The sequence below is a fragment of the Dermacentor andersoni genome, chromosome 2, assembly GCF_023375885.2.
Source record: "Dermacentor andersoni chromosome 2, qqDerAnde1_hic_scaffold, whole genome shotgun sequence".
Taxonomy (NCBI): Eukaryota; Metazoa; Arthropoda; class Arachnida; order Ixodida; family Ixodidae; genus Dermacentor; species Dermacentor andersoni.
Genome location: NC_092815.1, coordinates 97,917,241 through 97,934,056, shown reverse-complemented (window position 1 = coordinate 97,934,056; position 16,816 = coordinate 97,917,241). Strand labels below are relative to the sequence as shown.

Genomic DNA, 16,816 nt, shown 5'->3' with positions numbered 1-16,816 from the left:
CTTTACGAGATCATGGGCGACGCCACGTATGCCGTAGTCATGCAGTTTTGACAGCAGAATATTATGATTTACACAATCAAATGCTTTTTTTAAATCAATGAACAATCCCACAGTAAAAAGTCTGTTTTCTATGTTGCTAAGAATTTCATTCTAGTCAATGGCGATATTCTGGGCGAGGTTCCTGCGACACGCTTCCCATAATTGAATGTGTGCTTCTCACTTAAGGAGCTGGACGCTGCTCTGGCCACATGCACGCGTTCCTCGTCGCCAGGACCGGACGGCATCACCTACGCTGCTTCGTGCCACCTTGGTCAAGATGGCCGAGGTCGGCTTATGGAATGTGACGGCCTGTCTTGAAAAGACGGCGTCGTTCCTGAACGGTGGAAGTACAGCCGCTTGTTACCATTCCTGAAGCCTGGAAAGTTGCCACTTGACCTGGCATCCTACCGACCCATTGCGCTGTCCAGCTGCGTTGGGATCATAGAAACAATGGTGCTTACACGCCTCGAGTGGTATCTTGAGCACCACAACATATACCCCGAGGCCATAGTTGAATTTAGTAGAATCCGCTCATCTATTGACAACGTCATCCACCGCGTGACGTCTGTGCAACAAGAACAACACCTTAAACGTATGTCGGTCACGCTTTTCCTCGATGTGAAAGGTGCGTGTGATAATGTAATGCACGGAGCCATTTCTTTATACGCTAGAAAAAAATTAGAATTGGTAAGTGTTTCGGTGGGCAAAAGAAAAAAAAAAAACAGACAAATGTTTCCATGGATTCGGAGCTATCTATTCAGGAGATCCTTTCTTGTGCAAAGTGCGGATGGCCGAACCGCTGATTATTACACTTGCCATGACGTCCTGCAGGGCGGGGTTCTCAGCCCCACTTTGTTCAACTTTACAATCATTGGACTTGCCCAGGTTTTACCCCATACAGTCAACCTTTTCGTATATGGTGACGACATATGCATCTCGGCCTCGGCAGTCACACGTCCCCAGGGGCGAGCACGGCTTCAAAATGAAGAACCCTGACATCATCGTACCTGGGCGTTCAGGGCCTCAGCATTTCGAACAAGGAGTGCGCCTTAGTCGCTTTTACCCACGAGCCCATGACCTGCTACCCAGTTTCTAGTGACCGCCAAACAATTTCATATGCAAACTCTCACTGATTCCTAGGCCTTACTATTGAAGAGACCTTTCATGGAGCCCCCACATCTCATACTTGAAGAAGAGGCTCACCTCTATAAACCATACACTAAACTGTCTTGCCGGTAAAACTTGGGGTGCATCTGTGGCATCTATGCTTCAACTATAGTTGTGATATATCAGACCAGTGCTCTTCAGTCCTAACAAAACTAACATCTGTGACCTACATACAGTACATTCAAGACCAAGCTCTACGAACATGTCTGGGCTACCTCGATGTGCTTCAACTGTAGCAACAATTACCACCACGAGAGGCCACTCAATGACGACTTACAATGCTGTCGATGCAATCCGGGCGCATGTTCGTCATTTATCCAGAGTTCCTGACCACCATCTCGCTCGATTGCCTAAGAAATGACCCAAGACAGCGTTTTCCAGATCAGTTGTGGCTTTCTCATTGAGATACTCGCCCGCAACAAGAACGCCATCACCTCTGCGTTGCCTGAAAAAGCCTCTTGGGTACCTTTCTGTTCCAGGAATTGCGAAGAAAACTAGCCTGACAGTCACAGCTCTCAAGCAGATCACATAGGAGCTTCTGCATAGTTCATACGCTAAGCGAATCCGTGTTTACACGGACGGTTTGGTCTCAGAACGTTCGACAGGCGCCATTTTTATACTATCTCGATCGATTGTCATCAAGTTCGACTTCTCACGTCACAATATCTACAGGTTCCGAACTCGTCACTCTTCGCGCTGCTGCGGAACACATCGAAAACGAACCAGCTAGCAAATGGGCAAGTGACTCAAAGCAGCCTTCCAAAGCGTGTGAACATTAAAACGTAGAAATTACGACCATCTGATGTCCCAAATAAACAAAATTTGTCATTGCTTTTCTGAACAAGGACATTATCTAATCTTTCACTGGCTGCCGGCACATTGTGGAATCATTGGTAATGGCCTCGCAGATGATGCTGTCCGACGTGCCCAGGCTGAAGCACCGATACTCCTTATACCTTTATCGAGAGTAGACGATGCAAGAGAACTTCGCGATCTCGCGCGTACCATCACGTTAAGTTACTGCCATACTCCGTAGAACTCTAACCGCCGATTACACAGCCTCGACCCATCACTGAATCTGCAATTACCAGCGAACCTTTCGCGACGTGACACAACATTGCTGTGTCGGCTGTCGGTAGGAGTAGCATTCACTATGTCCTATATCTATCTAATTGGATTGGCGGACTCACCCACGTAGGCTAAGTGCAAGTGGGAAGCGACCACATCTGTACCACGGTTCTCGCTTCGATAAACAACGCCAGACTCTCCAGGGTGCCTTGAACAGACTGGACGATAGACCATTTACAGAAGCAAAAGTCTTGGGATCCTGGCCTCACAGCTCATCAGCACAGAAAGTCATTCGAGCTCTTGTACGACAGAATACGACAGACTTGAGTGCTCGACTTTAGATATGCTGCACCTGGCTTAGTGCACGTGAAAGTGCGATCAAGACTCATGTCTTCTTTCTATTTACTTCGCTCCCCTTCCACCTCCCCACGCGTGGGGTAGCAAAGTGGACAAAGTCCTGTTAACCTCCCTGCCTTCCCTATCTCTCTCTCTCTTGACCTGTATTCGTGAGAGAGAGAGAGAAAGGCAAAGGAAAGACAGGGAGGTTAACCAGAGATTATATCCGGTTGGCTACCCTGTACTGGGGGAGGGGCAAAGGGATGTGATAGGTGAGAGAGAGATAAGGATAAAAAAAAGAAATGTAAAAGACGACGTCGTTTTGGGTGTTGAGGACGCCTGCAACGCACCCCAGAAGGCTTATTTCTCTGGCAATTCAGACGAGTATCGACTGGCGAAATTCAGAGGCCGAGCTCACGGTAAATAAAGGTGTGTCATGTTCAACGCTTCTCGTTTTTCTAAAAAAAAAAAAAGATATGGAGCGGCCTATATCCGAATTACATATCTTTATTTCTCGGTGAGTTCAATATAAAGGAGTCGACCTGCATTCGTGTTTGACCTATCTTCGAGTAAATAGGTTAAGTCAGTTTTAACACTCGATATATATTCTGTCTGATCTGGCTATTGTAAATATAAGGGGTTTCAGTTTTGTCTTCCCTAACCCAAAATTACCGCTAATGTGAATGTCGGACTATCTTCAGGAGCGCTCTCATTTGCGTGCGCTCTGCCTCCGTAGCTCTTCCTTCACTGACACGAAATGTTGTCCGCAAGTATTTGTGGAGCGTTTTCGTGGAGCGCGACGTCGCGTTTCAGACGAATAGCCGATGATGTGAAAGGCTGCGTCTGTTTTGAATGTGGCACTCTCCCCGGCATTGCATTTCATTTATTTGATTCAACGCAAGCGGCAGGTATTACGAAGATGGTGGATCGGTCAATAAACTTTTCCGTGCTCGGCACTGTTCTGGAGGTTGTTTTTATTGTGCGATTGAAGGGCTGGCATGCATGACGACTTTGGCGTATCATTCCTTTGTAGCCTTACGTTTCTCTTTTCTGGCGACTTTAAACAGATGCTCACTGAAGGACGTAACAAAACCGTGAAGCCACTGTGACCACCCCACTCAGCGAGACAGTGTTCAAGGCAGCAAATATACTCGTTTATTTAGATTCCATTCGGGGATTAACCTTCTTTGTTTCTGTAAGATTTTCCTTTGACGCTCAATGACGTACTCTACAAGCTGAAACCAACCTGTTAGATAATAGAGTGCTCTTAGAGGGGAATGTGCTGGGACCATGGTCGATGCATTCTTGCTTGCGAAAGGCCACAGAAGCCCTTCTGCACTTCTCGAAGCCTACTGGACTGTACGAACGCTTGCGACAGTGAACATTCCTCTGCGACTGACTCTGCGAATGACTGAGTCTTTATTATTTCTCTTCGCTGGCCTTATCCATTCTTCCCATTTCTCCATCCCCAAGTGTACGGTAGCCAGCTGGGTATGTCTTTGGTTAACCTCCCTGCCTTTCCCTTTTCGTTTCTCTCTTTCTCTCTCTTTTCAGAGAAAGCTAGTTTCATCCGAGCCCAGCGCTTATCCTGCTTTACGTTGCTTTCTTAATTTTGCTCGATTTCATACGCCGTCTGCCCATTATCAGCTTTGGCACTTTCATTTAATATCGCATCGAAGCTTGATATAACTTCCGTCCTCGAGAGCTGACTTACGACGGTAAAGTAAGGGAATACGGAATAAGAAGACTCGAATATAACATTAAAAAAAAACTTGACGCAATTTTTCTTTCATTCTCTCGCTGTCAAATGTTAAAGAAAAACGCTTTGCCATGGTACGTCGTTGCTTACGACGAATACGGGGCTTAGGTAACGAGGCGGCTGGGGTGGAGAGTGGGGTGGAGGAGAGGTTGTAAAGTGTGGGCTGTTTTTACTCAAAACGGGTGTTCGAGACGGGACGTCTGGCCAGCACTGCTGATAAGCTTGAGAAATGAAGCCCGCGGCAATAATCTCCGCAAAGATGCTTCGGGGGGCGGAAACCTAATGAACAAATATTAAACAGATACGTCTTTGGTAAAACGAGGAGCTAAACCGTGGTCTTGTAATACTATCACTAACGAAACGCACGGCGACTCGCTTCATGTCACGCGCGGTGAAACTAAAGACGATCCAGTCGCTCAGGTTACGCTCAGCTCAAGGACGTCGCATTCCAAGAATTTGCTTGAAAAAAAAAAATTAAACGCAAGAAAGGAAATGAAGAAAGAACAGCGTTCTTAGAAACTGCCGTGCTGGACTCTAACTTTCTAGCATGCTTTCGCGAATTCTGATGGGGGGTGTTCACGTACAACCCACAAGGAAAACCGCCGTGTCAGGCTTTCTTTACAGAAACACCGGGAGAACGGCAGCGGAAAGCTGAGATGCTTAGCGTCTGAGTACGTGAGTTCCATACTGCGGTTTATTTAGTGGAACCTCGGCTATGGTTGAAAAGCCTACCTCTAATTATATCACACCTCCCCTGCCGCTGCTGCAAATCCAAACAACCCGCAATGTGATTTAGAAAGGAAAGAAGCAGTTTATCGTTAATCTTTCGTACCCATCTTCCCGTTCCGCATTGCAACTGGAGAGCCAACAGGAGATATGTTATGGCTAACCTCACAGTCCTTTGTGTGTGTATATATATATATATATATATATATATATATATATATATATATATATATATATATATATATATATATATGTTCACTCATAAGAAGCCAACAAACAATGACATGAAGGACAGCACAGAGAAAGTTATTTGTAGTTACTAACTGCACTAAAGAAATGAATGATCATTAAACAGAAATGAGAGTGGGAGAAAAAACAACTGGCCGCAGGTGGTATACGAACCTACGTCTTCGCATTACGCGTGTGATGCTCTTACCAGTTGAGCTACTGAGGCTTCGTTTTCCCACCCACTTTCTGGGTTATTTATGCCAGTCTGCTAGAACTAACCCCGGCAGTGTGAGCCAGCGCCACCAGTCATGGCCATGGCAGTGGATCTAGGACATATTATCTACTGCAGGCGTCCCGTGGACGGCTGCAGCCAGTTTTTTTTTATTTAATCCACTCTCATTTCCCTCTCGTTCTAATTTCTTTTGTTTTGAATACACACACACACACACACACACACTCATATATATATATATATATATATATATATATATATATATATATATATATATATATATATATATATATATATATATATATATATATATATATATATATATATACATTATGAACGAGAAGAAAGGAAACCGAGGCGCCCGATTTTTGTTAGTCATATCATAAGAAGCCAACGAACCATGACACCAAGGACAGCATAGAGGAAATTATCGGCAGTTCTTAATGGGTTTCTTGACCAGAAGTTCACGTAGACGTGGCGCCTGCGGCAGAAATGAATGTTCCACATCCGTCGTCAAGGCTGTGAGTAGTGGCGATGGCTGACACTGCCAGGGTTAGTTCTAGTAGTAAAACATAAATACCCGAGAAAGGGGATCGGAAAATGGCGCCGCGGTAGCTCAATTGGTAAGGGCGTCGCACGCGTAATGTAAAGGCATGGGTTAGTATTTAACTGCAGCCAGTTGTTTTTTCATCCACTTTCATTTTCATTTATTTATAATTTTATTTCAATCACTTAAGTACTGCAGATAACTTGCGCTACGCTGTCCTTGGTGTCGAAGCTTGTTGGCTTATTAAGACGCATGATTATATATAAATATGTAGTCCTATCATAAGCTAACAAATTGTAATGGAAGACAAACGTACTTAAGAAGAGAGAGACCAAAAATAGATAGGTCATAGATAGACAGATGGATGGATAGAAGAAAGAAATTGTCGAAAAAATAACCACCACTTGGCCTTCTTCGGTATTACAAAAGTGCTTATAAAATTACGTTGCATTTCTACTGACTTTCTGTGACATTGACTGTTTAAGTACAAATGAATCTGAGTCATTGTTTTTTATAGGGTACAAAGTACCAACTACTCCCCCCCCCCCCCCCCCCATTCTCGCTGCCGTTTAATTTCTCATCTCCGACAGGTATCATAAACCTGGCTGGGCAGCCAAGCAAACTTAAAGAAAAAAGAATGCAATGTTTTCAACGCATGCTTTTTTCTTTTTGTGATATATTGATGTCCTTAACGTTCACTCTCCTTCATACATCATCCTTCCTAGATGTGGAGGCAGTATCCTTGAGTTCCGATAAACGTGCGTCGAGATTCCTTCACGCTTTCAGGTGGGGGAGGGTGCAAGCTCGGCGTGTGGTAAAACCAGGCAAGCGCGCTACGCGTGACAAAGCGACTTTCGGGGGTTCTTCGGGAAGCATGGGACGTAGGACGAAGTCTCGTAACTATAGCTTTGAGTAGGTCTGCGTGTTTGGTCCGTTGTAAGCGTGTATTGAGTATACGTATCGTGTCATATTTCAGCTATTCTTTATATACGAACTGGACCGTCAAGCCGCTGTAAGCTTACATTAAACCTAAGATCTTTCTCTTTCAGTATTTCATTGCCAGGAGTGTAGAAGAAAATAAAATGTACTGCTGTATAGGAGACAACAGAATTGGCTGGTGAAAGGAGTCTATTTTCTTTCATCTGTTTTCGTGCCGGTATGGACGAAAACAGGATATCCCCCGGAAGGTGGCGAAGTTCCGCTCGCTAGTCTGGGCCATTTGTCATTCGTTACTGCCAAGAACAAGGAGAGGGCGGGGAGGTATTCTCACGCCTGCGGTGCAGAGCTTTTCACTCTCGCAAATGAGCCGTGTGTACACCTTAAAAAAGTTGAATTGCTGCTGACATTATAGTAAATGAAAGTTCTGGCCAAGAATGAAATGCTGCGAAACTACGTTCTGATCTTCTTGTTTGCAGGCTTAGGGTGGTTTTAGTCAACTTAACATGTGTGTGTGTGTGTGTGTGTGTGTGTGTGTGTGTGTGTGTGTGTGTGTGTGTGTGTGTGTGTGTGTGTGTGTGTGTGTGTGTGTGTGTGTGTGTGTGTGTGTGTGTGTGTGTGTGTGTGTGTGTGTGTGTGTGTTGTGTGTGTGTTTTAAAGAGTACGCTATGATGAGTGCTAAGTATCATCTCACTTATCTGTTTTTGTGCGCAGTTGCTATACGTTTACATGTCGTAAAGAGTTGTAAGGTTGCTAAAAAGAGAGTATACATTCACTGCAGAAGTATACTGGATTGATCATCTCAGTTTATGTGTTTGGAAACCTCCTTCACTTCCTTTGTTCTTTTAGGTTGTTGTAAAAGTACGCAAAACTATTTTTTTATCCATGAAAGGTGAAAGCAGCACAAAAGATCTCGCATAAAAGCTTTTGTGATGTGACGAACACGGAGTCAATGACGCATACGCAGCCTATGTGATGCCTTCACTTGTGACAAACTGAACGATATCAGTGGAAGAAAAAGATGCAGACAGAATGGGATAAATTGAAGTGATCGCCAGCAGAAATCACCATACAGAAAAATGCGCGATCCCTACACGATCACCACAAAGAAAAATTAAAAAAAGATATGTCAGATCATACCTCGAGCTTTCAACGCGTGTTTCTCAAACAGCAAGAATAAATCGATGGCGCTTTCAATTGTGAAGAGCTTTGAACGTGCGGTCAATACAGAAACACGATCATTTTCAAAAATTTTCAGCTTCAGCAAGGAGCTCCAGACGGAAACAGTTCAATAGAGAAACCCAAAGACAAGTCACCAATTCGGGACTGCGCTTACCGTTGCTCCGCCTTCCGAATCGCTCGCACCGGGGACGTACACTCTTTCTTCGCTCGCCATCGTCTCCGATGTGTGCACCGTGCTTCTCGGGCGAAAACAAGTGACTGACGGAGGCCCTCGGCCACGGCGCTTGCTTGCGCGAGCGTGCGCGCGCGCGTACGTGCGTGCGCGGACTGGCTCGTGGGCCTCGAAGAGACTAACTGTCCACTTCCCGTGAGATCTCGCAATACACTTCCGCGGTCGGTTGCAAGAAGCGGTCAATTGGGTGCCACGTGCACAACCAAACCATGGGGCAAGCTGATCGGAACAGCCTTGTCGCCTGTAATAGCGGGCTCTCGATTGCGAACCACCGCAAAGGAGACAAGTCGGCGACGGTAATTTTGAATTCGAGAGACGCGACAAGTGTTGGAGGCAATTCTGCTTTAAAGAAGCGCAGTGAGTGACTCCCGAAAGGCTGCAGTTCCTTCTATAGTGTCCAGAAGCGAAGCGTTTCACCGTGACAGAGCAAGCTCATGTAAACAAGACGGCTACGAACGTGTCGGGTTATCTCTCTCTCTCTCTCTCTCTGTAGGGAGGGGGAAGTTGTAGGAGTGGTGAACCATCGCCGATAACGGGTATGTCGCGCCGCACCTGCAACGCAGGACCCTCTGGAGTTCGCGTGTGTACGTCTGCGTTTGTTTTCTCTTTCTATTTTTAGTACGCGCTGTATAACTGCGAACCGCCGCCGAGCGTGAAGCGACAGAGTCATTTTTGGGAGAAAGGCAAACATTCAGCGGTAGCGTGATAAGGAAGGTGTTACGAGGCTCGGATAGGGGGCAACGGAAGTGCGGGTCGACGAAGGAGGAGGGAGCTTAACCTTTGTGACGCACCGTGTGGAGGCTGAAGGCACAAGCCGAACACGTGCCTGGCTGCAAAAACCAAGCACGAGATTACATGGGCGGTGCTTTCGAAGTTTGTTTATAGTTTCCCAGCGATAGCTGTTATATAATGACCCTCAAAGCGGAAGAGTAAGCCAAACCGTATTAATAGAGTACTCTTCTGCAATGGGTACGAAAGTTACACCTCCCGTTAGAGAAGACTCTGTACACAAGAAGAAAATAAATAAATGGAACAAAAGACGAGTGGCGATGCCACTGTGAAGTTACTGCAACAGTGTGACGTGATGTCATGCGTATTGACCGCATAAATCCGGGCCTAGTTAACTACTTAAAGAAAAAGAAGACTACCATTTCATATTAAGGAATCCAAAAACTGCACCAAAACGGCCTGCATACCGCAAGACGCTCCGTAGTCCGTGGCGTCTCACTGACGTACCGGCGCTGAAGTTTCGGTGCGAAAATCGAAAAAGGAGAGCTTGTCCTACATTTCCTGACCCAGTAAGCAACTTTTACAGCGGAGCTGTCCTAGGCTAGTTTCCAGCGTTTCGTTATGTGCGTAGGCGAAAGTGGCAGGCGACCTTGACCTTGCCCTTAGGTGTCTGGCACTCGCCACTCGGCGTTGGTGTTCTGTAGGTTAAGCGAGTGAACCTCTTTCCCCCTGGCACGATATGCGGGCAAGGAGCGAGGCAGGGTGAGGAGGAAGGGCAGCGCGCGCCACCTGGCGGAGTATAGCCCCCTAGCGAGCAGCGCACTAAGCGTAATTTACGCGCCCTCTCCGGTGCTCACATCAGAGCATGTAACGAGCAGGCGCATGCAGCTGTTGCGAGCGTGCGAGCGAGCGACGCAAGAAGAGAAGCAAGAAAGGATTGAGTGACGTCACATCCACTCTGCTAGGCAGATGTTCAGCCTATGCCAGACAACTATTTTCCATTAGTTAGCCGGTTAAATATTACGCTTTCTTTTTCGTGTGTGGCGTCGTTAGCGACGTCATTACTTCCGCTTTCTACTTCCGGGTTTTCAGGAATTTCTACGAGGTCGTGTTCACGTGGCGTGTCTCTAACGCCTACGATTCTGTGCTTTGGCGTGCGGTAATCAGTGATTTCTAATTAATTCTATTCCTTCCAAACACTTAGGTAACTCAACTTGTAACTAAACCCGTGCTCTGATATCACATTTATAACGATACCCATGAATTTTGTATTGTACTATTTATTTTCTATATTTTTTCTGATACAGCTTGAATTTTGTCACCGGTCTCCTCAGGTGAACCGGAAGTGCTGCACAAGAAACACCAGTGTCACTCGATGTTCGTGCCACTAAAAGCCACGGCTGCATCTATAGAGCTAAAATAGCTTAAGCATAAGACAAATCGTATCAGCGTATGTGTCCCAACTGCGTTTGAGGCCAGATGTGTCAAAACCGGTGATGGATGATGGTTTGTGCGTTGCGATCTACGCAAACAGCGACAGCGCGGCCGGTGCACCCTATGCCTTACCGACCACGGGCGAGAGAGAAACTTGCCGTGGAATGTACCGCCGTGTGCGCCGTACAGACTGGGGACGGAATCCTTGTCGCCACCGTATACGTTCATCCCGGAAAGTCTAAGAGGGACCTTGAAGACTTTATGATCGACACATTTGTGTGGATCCTCCCGGCTGACCCCTATCCCGTCGTCATTGTGGGTGACCTTAACGTCCACGTGTCTAGTCCCGATGGAAAGTAGTTGGCGTTTCACGGGGAAATGTTCGGCCTTCAATGTTACACCAAGACCAATGTCTCCACGACGCGCCATCGCTCGTGCATAGACCTAACGTTCGCTAAGAACATCTCCAGTGTCATCACAGAGCCCACGGCCGTCTATCATAGCGACCATAAAGCCATAACTATAGTGGTCACGAGATAAACGTAATTACAAATAAGCATAACAACGTGCACATTTGTGTTATATCATTTTGTTGTCTTATTTTATTTTCTTTATAGTTATATACAGCTCCGCTGGTTCATCCACCTTCACAATATGGAATGGCTCTGAATTGTTTCTTCTTTTTTGTTTTCGTTTGTACAAATAATTTTTATTGTTTCATTCACCCTAATCATTTGGAGTAGCTGTTCAGGCATTTCGCTGAGCTAGTATTTCCAGCACTGATTAAAGTTTCTCTCTCTCTCCCTTTTACGCTTTCTGTGAGACATTGGCCTCCAACGATAAGTTTCGGACGTGTCCGAGTGTGTGTACTGTGCGAGTGTGGTGTATTCTGCGTGTGTCGTTTCACACGTCATCACCCTTATCTGGATTATCATGCTAGGCGCACCACTATGAAAACTCATCCATATGTCATATAAGATCTTAAGAAGCAGCGGAAAAAATGACACCAGCAACAAGAAACTTCGCCCGCGTAGAAAAGACTGGGTGTCTATCGTGATAAACCGACGAATGCCTTGCTCTCAAGACGCGGATCGTAATGCCCGCTTGTTATTAGGGTCTGCGGGAGACGGCAGAACGATCATTGACAGCCCCGGATAATCTGTTGACCTAGAAGCCCCGTGATATGGAGACAGAGCACTTGTCGCCTGCTCTAGGCTGCATTTTGCTTCTATGTCTGACCGCTGTGTTTCACAAGTTCCTTTCAGTTCGAGACCTATGAACGCGCACCTTCTTCCTCAGGTTCATGGCACACCTCAGATTCACGATCCACCGGAAGTTCGTCCCTACAGTCTTGTGATACCTTGCTAGGACGACCTTGTTTCGCTAGCCTTTCGGAGCCGGTAACCATTGGCTTCACGCAGATTTAGCTATTGTCACTTTTCATTACGTGCCGAAGTAATCTTTAATATTTTCTATTGAACCTTCGGCTTCAAGGGACATTACATGAAAATGTTAGGCCGGGTTTTATTGACAGATTATTTGTCTAGAAGTTTATGAGCATTTTGTATGTGCCAATATATAGCTTTGATACGTAGAAAACGGCCGCCGATACTCCCGCCACCAAAGCGTAGGATTTGACGTAATATCCATGTGACCTCCCTCTACGTCGCTCTCTGTGAATCTGCCAGTGTTGACGTCATATGAGAGATGTACCATAGTTCACAACAGGTGGCGCGACTTCGATGTTCCATTTCTCGTCCTTTCCTCGCTTACAAGAGCTCTTCTGTTCTCGCTCCAAGTGACGAATTAATTATTGCAGGTGCGTAATCTTCCAATCTAGCTCGACTTAATATATGCTTTTCGTATCCCTTCAATGTCCGCGAACTTGAGTTTTAGTGGACGCAGTTAAGCATGACTTATTTTCCTTGTCTTAGTCCGTAGGGCCGTCCGTGCATGGAATAAAGATTTATTCATTCATTGCTTCAGCTTAAACACCAGATCGTATACGACACTACCAGCTCCACTAAGGCAATTCTCAGCCTAGATATTAAAAAGGCCTTTGACATCGTTAAACACGAAACGATCTTAAAACAATTAGAACATTAGGACTAGGCCAAAGAACGTACAATTACATTAGAGATTTCCTCGCGGGCAGGCGCGCACGCGTCGTCGTCGGCGACGAGGAATCGCCGGAATTTGAGACGGGTCGGTGCGGCACGCCGCAAGTGTCCGTCTTATCACCATTACTTTTTGATTTAGTTGAACTCGGTCTACCCGAGAAATTAACAGAAGTAGAAGGATTGCATCACAGCCGCTACGCGGATGACATCACCCTCTGGGTTCCCGGGGGAGGATGTGACGGTCACGTCGAGCGAACGCTACAGGCAGGAGTAGATGCTGTCCAGAATTACTTGCGTGGAACGGGCCTCGATTGCTCGGCTACCAAGTCCGAACTCTTAATCTACAAACCCACAAGGAGAGGTCGAAAAACCCTGCGCGACGAGGAATGGGAATACTTTAAAATAGGCATTATATTGGCAGATGGTACTCCCGTACCGCACGTATACAAAATTAGAATCCTGGGGTTATACCTGCAGGCAAATGGCCATAACGGAGAGACAGTGCGAAGACTTCGTCATTCGGTAGACGACACGATCCGACTCTTGCGTCGCACCACGAATAGACGCAACGGTATGCGTGAAGACTGCGCGATCCGCCTCGTGCAGGCGTACGCGATAAGCCGCATAACGTATGTTGCCCCCTACCTGAAGTGGATAGGGTGCGAAAAAAAACAAGGTCGAATGCATGATACGAAAGACTTTCAAGAGGGCGGTCGGCGTTCCACTCAACGCGAGCGCCGACAAGTTTCTAGAGCTCGGACTTCACAACGCACTTGACGAGTTAATCGAGGCGCACGTCGTTGTGAAATGCGAACGATTATCGAAGTCAAAGACAGGTCGATGCATCCTCGAGTCGCTCGGCATCACGTACCACACTCAGCATGGAGAAAAGATGCTGGCTCCGGCCTCGGTCCGCGAGCGCCTGATCATCCCGCCGCTTCCCAAGAGCATGCACCCAACGCACTACGCCGGGAGACGCAACAAACGAGCAAGCGACCTTCAGAAGTTTGGCAGCAGCAACGAGGCGGTGCACGCAGACGCTGCGCGATATGGAAGAGGGAGACGCGCACACGGGATCGCGGTTGTAGACCGCACGGGTAAGGGCCTCGCGAGCGCCACGGTGACCACGGGACACACGGAGGCGGCCGAAGAAGCCGCGATAGCCCTAGCACTGGCCGCGCTGCCGAACGCTGCGATCATGATCAGCGACTCGCAGGCAGCAATCTGCGGCATCGCGCGCGGTCGCGTCTCGCGGGAAGCGGCCCGCATACTCCAGATTTGTGACCACGGCGACTCGTCATCGCCCTCGCAACCCCAAAATTCTACGGTACTCCTCCTCTGGACCCCGGCACACACCGATGCCCGGCTCGCGGGCAACGAAGCGGCCCATGCCACGGCTCGAGGTTTCACACGCCGAGCCGCCGCAGATTATGTGGTCGCCGCCTCGGTCCCCGAGAGCGCTCCATCGGATCTGCCGGATCGGGACATTACGGCAGAAAGGCAGCAACAAGAATCACAGTGGGCGTGGGGCGATCGCCTAACCACGTTCAGAGAGCTCGCCCAACACTAGAGACTCGAAAGACGCACATTCCCGCCACCACACGATAACTTAAACAGGAACGAGGCCGTAACCTTAAGCTTGCTCCAGACACACACCTACCCTAACCCCGCCGTCTTACATCACTGCTACCGGGGTCTATATCCAACAGATGCGTGTAAAGCTTGCGGACAGAGAGCAACGTTGCGACACATGCTCTGGGAATGTGCCGGCAGGAACGGTCACGAAACCACCTCCGTTCGCGACGCGTCCGTAATCGCGGCCGTTGCAGATTACGGGAAGCCTCGAGCTCACTTCTTCCCTATGCCGCCCCCGCTGCGGGAGCCGCCGGGGACCTTCTCCATCGGCGTCGCAGCCGCTGGGAGAGCGGCTCTCTAAAGTTCAGAGTTGGCAGACCAGCTCTGGGACGTCCGGCAAGCCAAAGATGCCGCCCGAGTCCAAGGACTTCGAGCCGCCACCTGAGGCCACAACAACAAAAACTGCCGGACCATTCATTATAGTATGGTATGGTAGTCCTTATGCGATGGCGCACACCCACTGTGGAGGATTGGCCAAGATTTGGAAGAAATTAGGCAATCTTTATTAAATACTAAAATTGGTAAAGCTAACTGGAGGAAATGAACAAAAATAAAATATTTAGGAATTCAAGACAATCTTTTTGTAGCAATTATAAATTCCTCCACGGTTGAGCAAATATCCCTGTGGCACTTTCCAAGAGAGGAGGCTCCTAGAGAAAGGATATTTATAATAGAAAAGCTTAAACCAAGTTGTGTAAATCTTGATTCTAGAATTTTTTTCTTCAAGAAGTAAAACGGCGGCAGAATATGAAAAAAATGGTCTATTGTTTCATCTTCTCCACAGACTGGGCACAGAGGGGAGGGCACCAGACCAGCCCTGTGACGATAGAAGTTTAATTTTGGTATTCGACAACGTAATCGGGTAAAGATGACTTCAGTTTTTCTGGTGTGAAAAGAATTTTCGGGCCAATGGAATAGGAGGTGCCGATATTCTGAAAAATTAGCTACAGCTGGGTTCAAAAAGTCTTGAATAATTGTATATCTCCTGAATCTAGTAGGCGTCAGGTAAGCTATTGTAGGAAGTAATGGTAATACAGGGCCACTGAGGGCCGCTCTCGCGGGACTGTCAGTCATTTCGTTCATGACTAATCCTTTATGTCCAGGCACCCAAAGCAATCTAACTAAATTTATGTGGGCAGGCACTAGAAAATGAAATGTACGTAAAAGGTTAGTGACACCATTTGATGTGAGCGAGGAACATAAGGATAAAGAATCTGCTATTATTACTACCGCCGATATTGACGAATTTAGTTTGCGTAAGGCTAGAACTACAGCTAGAAATTCAGCCAAAAATACGGAAAAGAAGTCCGGAATCCTGATTGCAAATGACCAGTCTAGAGCGGGAGAGAAAATGCCAATTCAAGATTTTTCTTCACACTGTGAGGCGTCTGTAGCAATGACCGTACTTATAGATAAACTCAATAAATGGTCCTGTAATAAGCCGTTTAATATAATATAAGAGAGAAGTTTTGCATTATTTGGGTAGATGTCATCATATATAATTTGTAGGTACTCTAGCACATCACAAATAGTCGGTACCTCCCAGAGACGTACATTTAAGGGATTGATCAATGTTCGTACGAAGACCACCTGTGGTGTATGAAAAAGATGCCAGTGTACTCCGACGAAAAGTGCAGGCTGGGAAATGAATATGTATTCCAATCTTGTAATAGGGGATTCATACAAATTTAAGACTGTTTGCACCGTCAGTAAACGAAATCTACACAATATTGAGGGCAACCTGACTTTTTGGTGTAGTATGTTATTGGCAACACATTTCGGTAATCCGCAACACAGTCGTAGGGCTTCCCGCTCAAGTAGAACAAGGGGACGTAATTTATAAGCTGGAGCACCAGAAAATAAAACACATCCAAATTTTAAAATGGGCCGCACATACATTTTGTATATCATTAACAGTGGATCTCCCCGCATTCCGGACCGACTGTTGCACAGCTTACGTAGCATACCAACTGCTCGCACTCCTTTTTTAACTATATGGTCAATATGGCCGAGCCAGCTGAGAGAACCGTCATGTACTACACCTAAATATTTCACCGACTCCACTTGAGGTATAGTCTCGAGGCGATAGGATATCGATATGTTAACGGGATTGTTAAGAGGGAAAACCAATATCGAGTATTTTCTAACGTTAAGCGAAAGGCGGATTTTGTTTAACCAGGTTTCTATGGCGTTGAGGTAGTTCTGTAGTCGATAATATAGAGAGTGAATATCACTGTCTGATGCGAAGAAAGCAATGTCATCCGAATATACGTATGTTTGTACATCTTGATAAAGAGGAATGGAGCACATCAGAATATTAAATAGTAATGGTGAAGTGACAGCTACTTGAGGAACCACCTCGTGGTTGATTATATATACTCGAGGAAACGCCTCTCAGACAGCAGTAAAATGTTCTTCCATTTAAAAATTCACCAATCCAGTTTGA

At 46.6% G+C, this 16,816-nt stretch overlaps 1 protein-coding gene across 2 annotated transcripts in view; it reads right to left on the bottom strand.

Annotated features, from left to right (window-relative positions):
- Positions 1-16,816, bottom strand: part of LOC126541589 (excitatory amino acid transporter 2-like) — a 74,880-nt gene that overhangs the window by 46,582 nt on the left and 11,482 nt on the right. Inside the window, exon 1 of one of the 2 annotated variants that reach the window (XM_055076763.2) lies at positions 8,375-8,877. The exons of the other annotated variant lie outside the window; for it this stretch is intronic. Within the exon in view, the coding sequence (XP_054932738.2) occupies positions 8,375-8,434 (60 nt within the window). The 5' untranslated portion in view covers positions 8,435-8,877. Of the gene's footprint in view, positions 1-8,374; positions 8,878-16,816 lie in introns of those variants that run through there. 2 annotated transcript variants of the gene reach the window in all.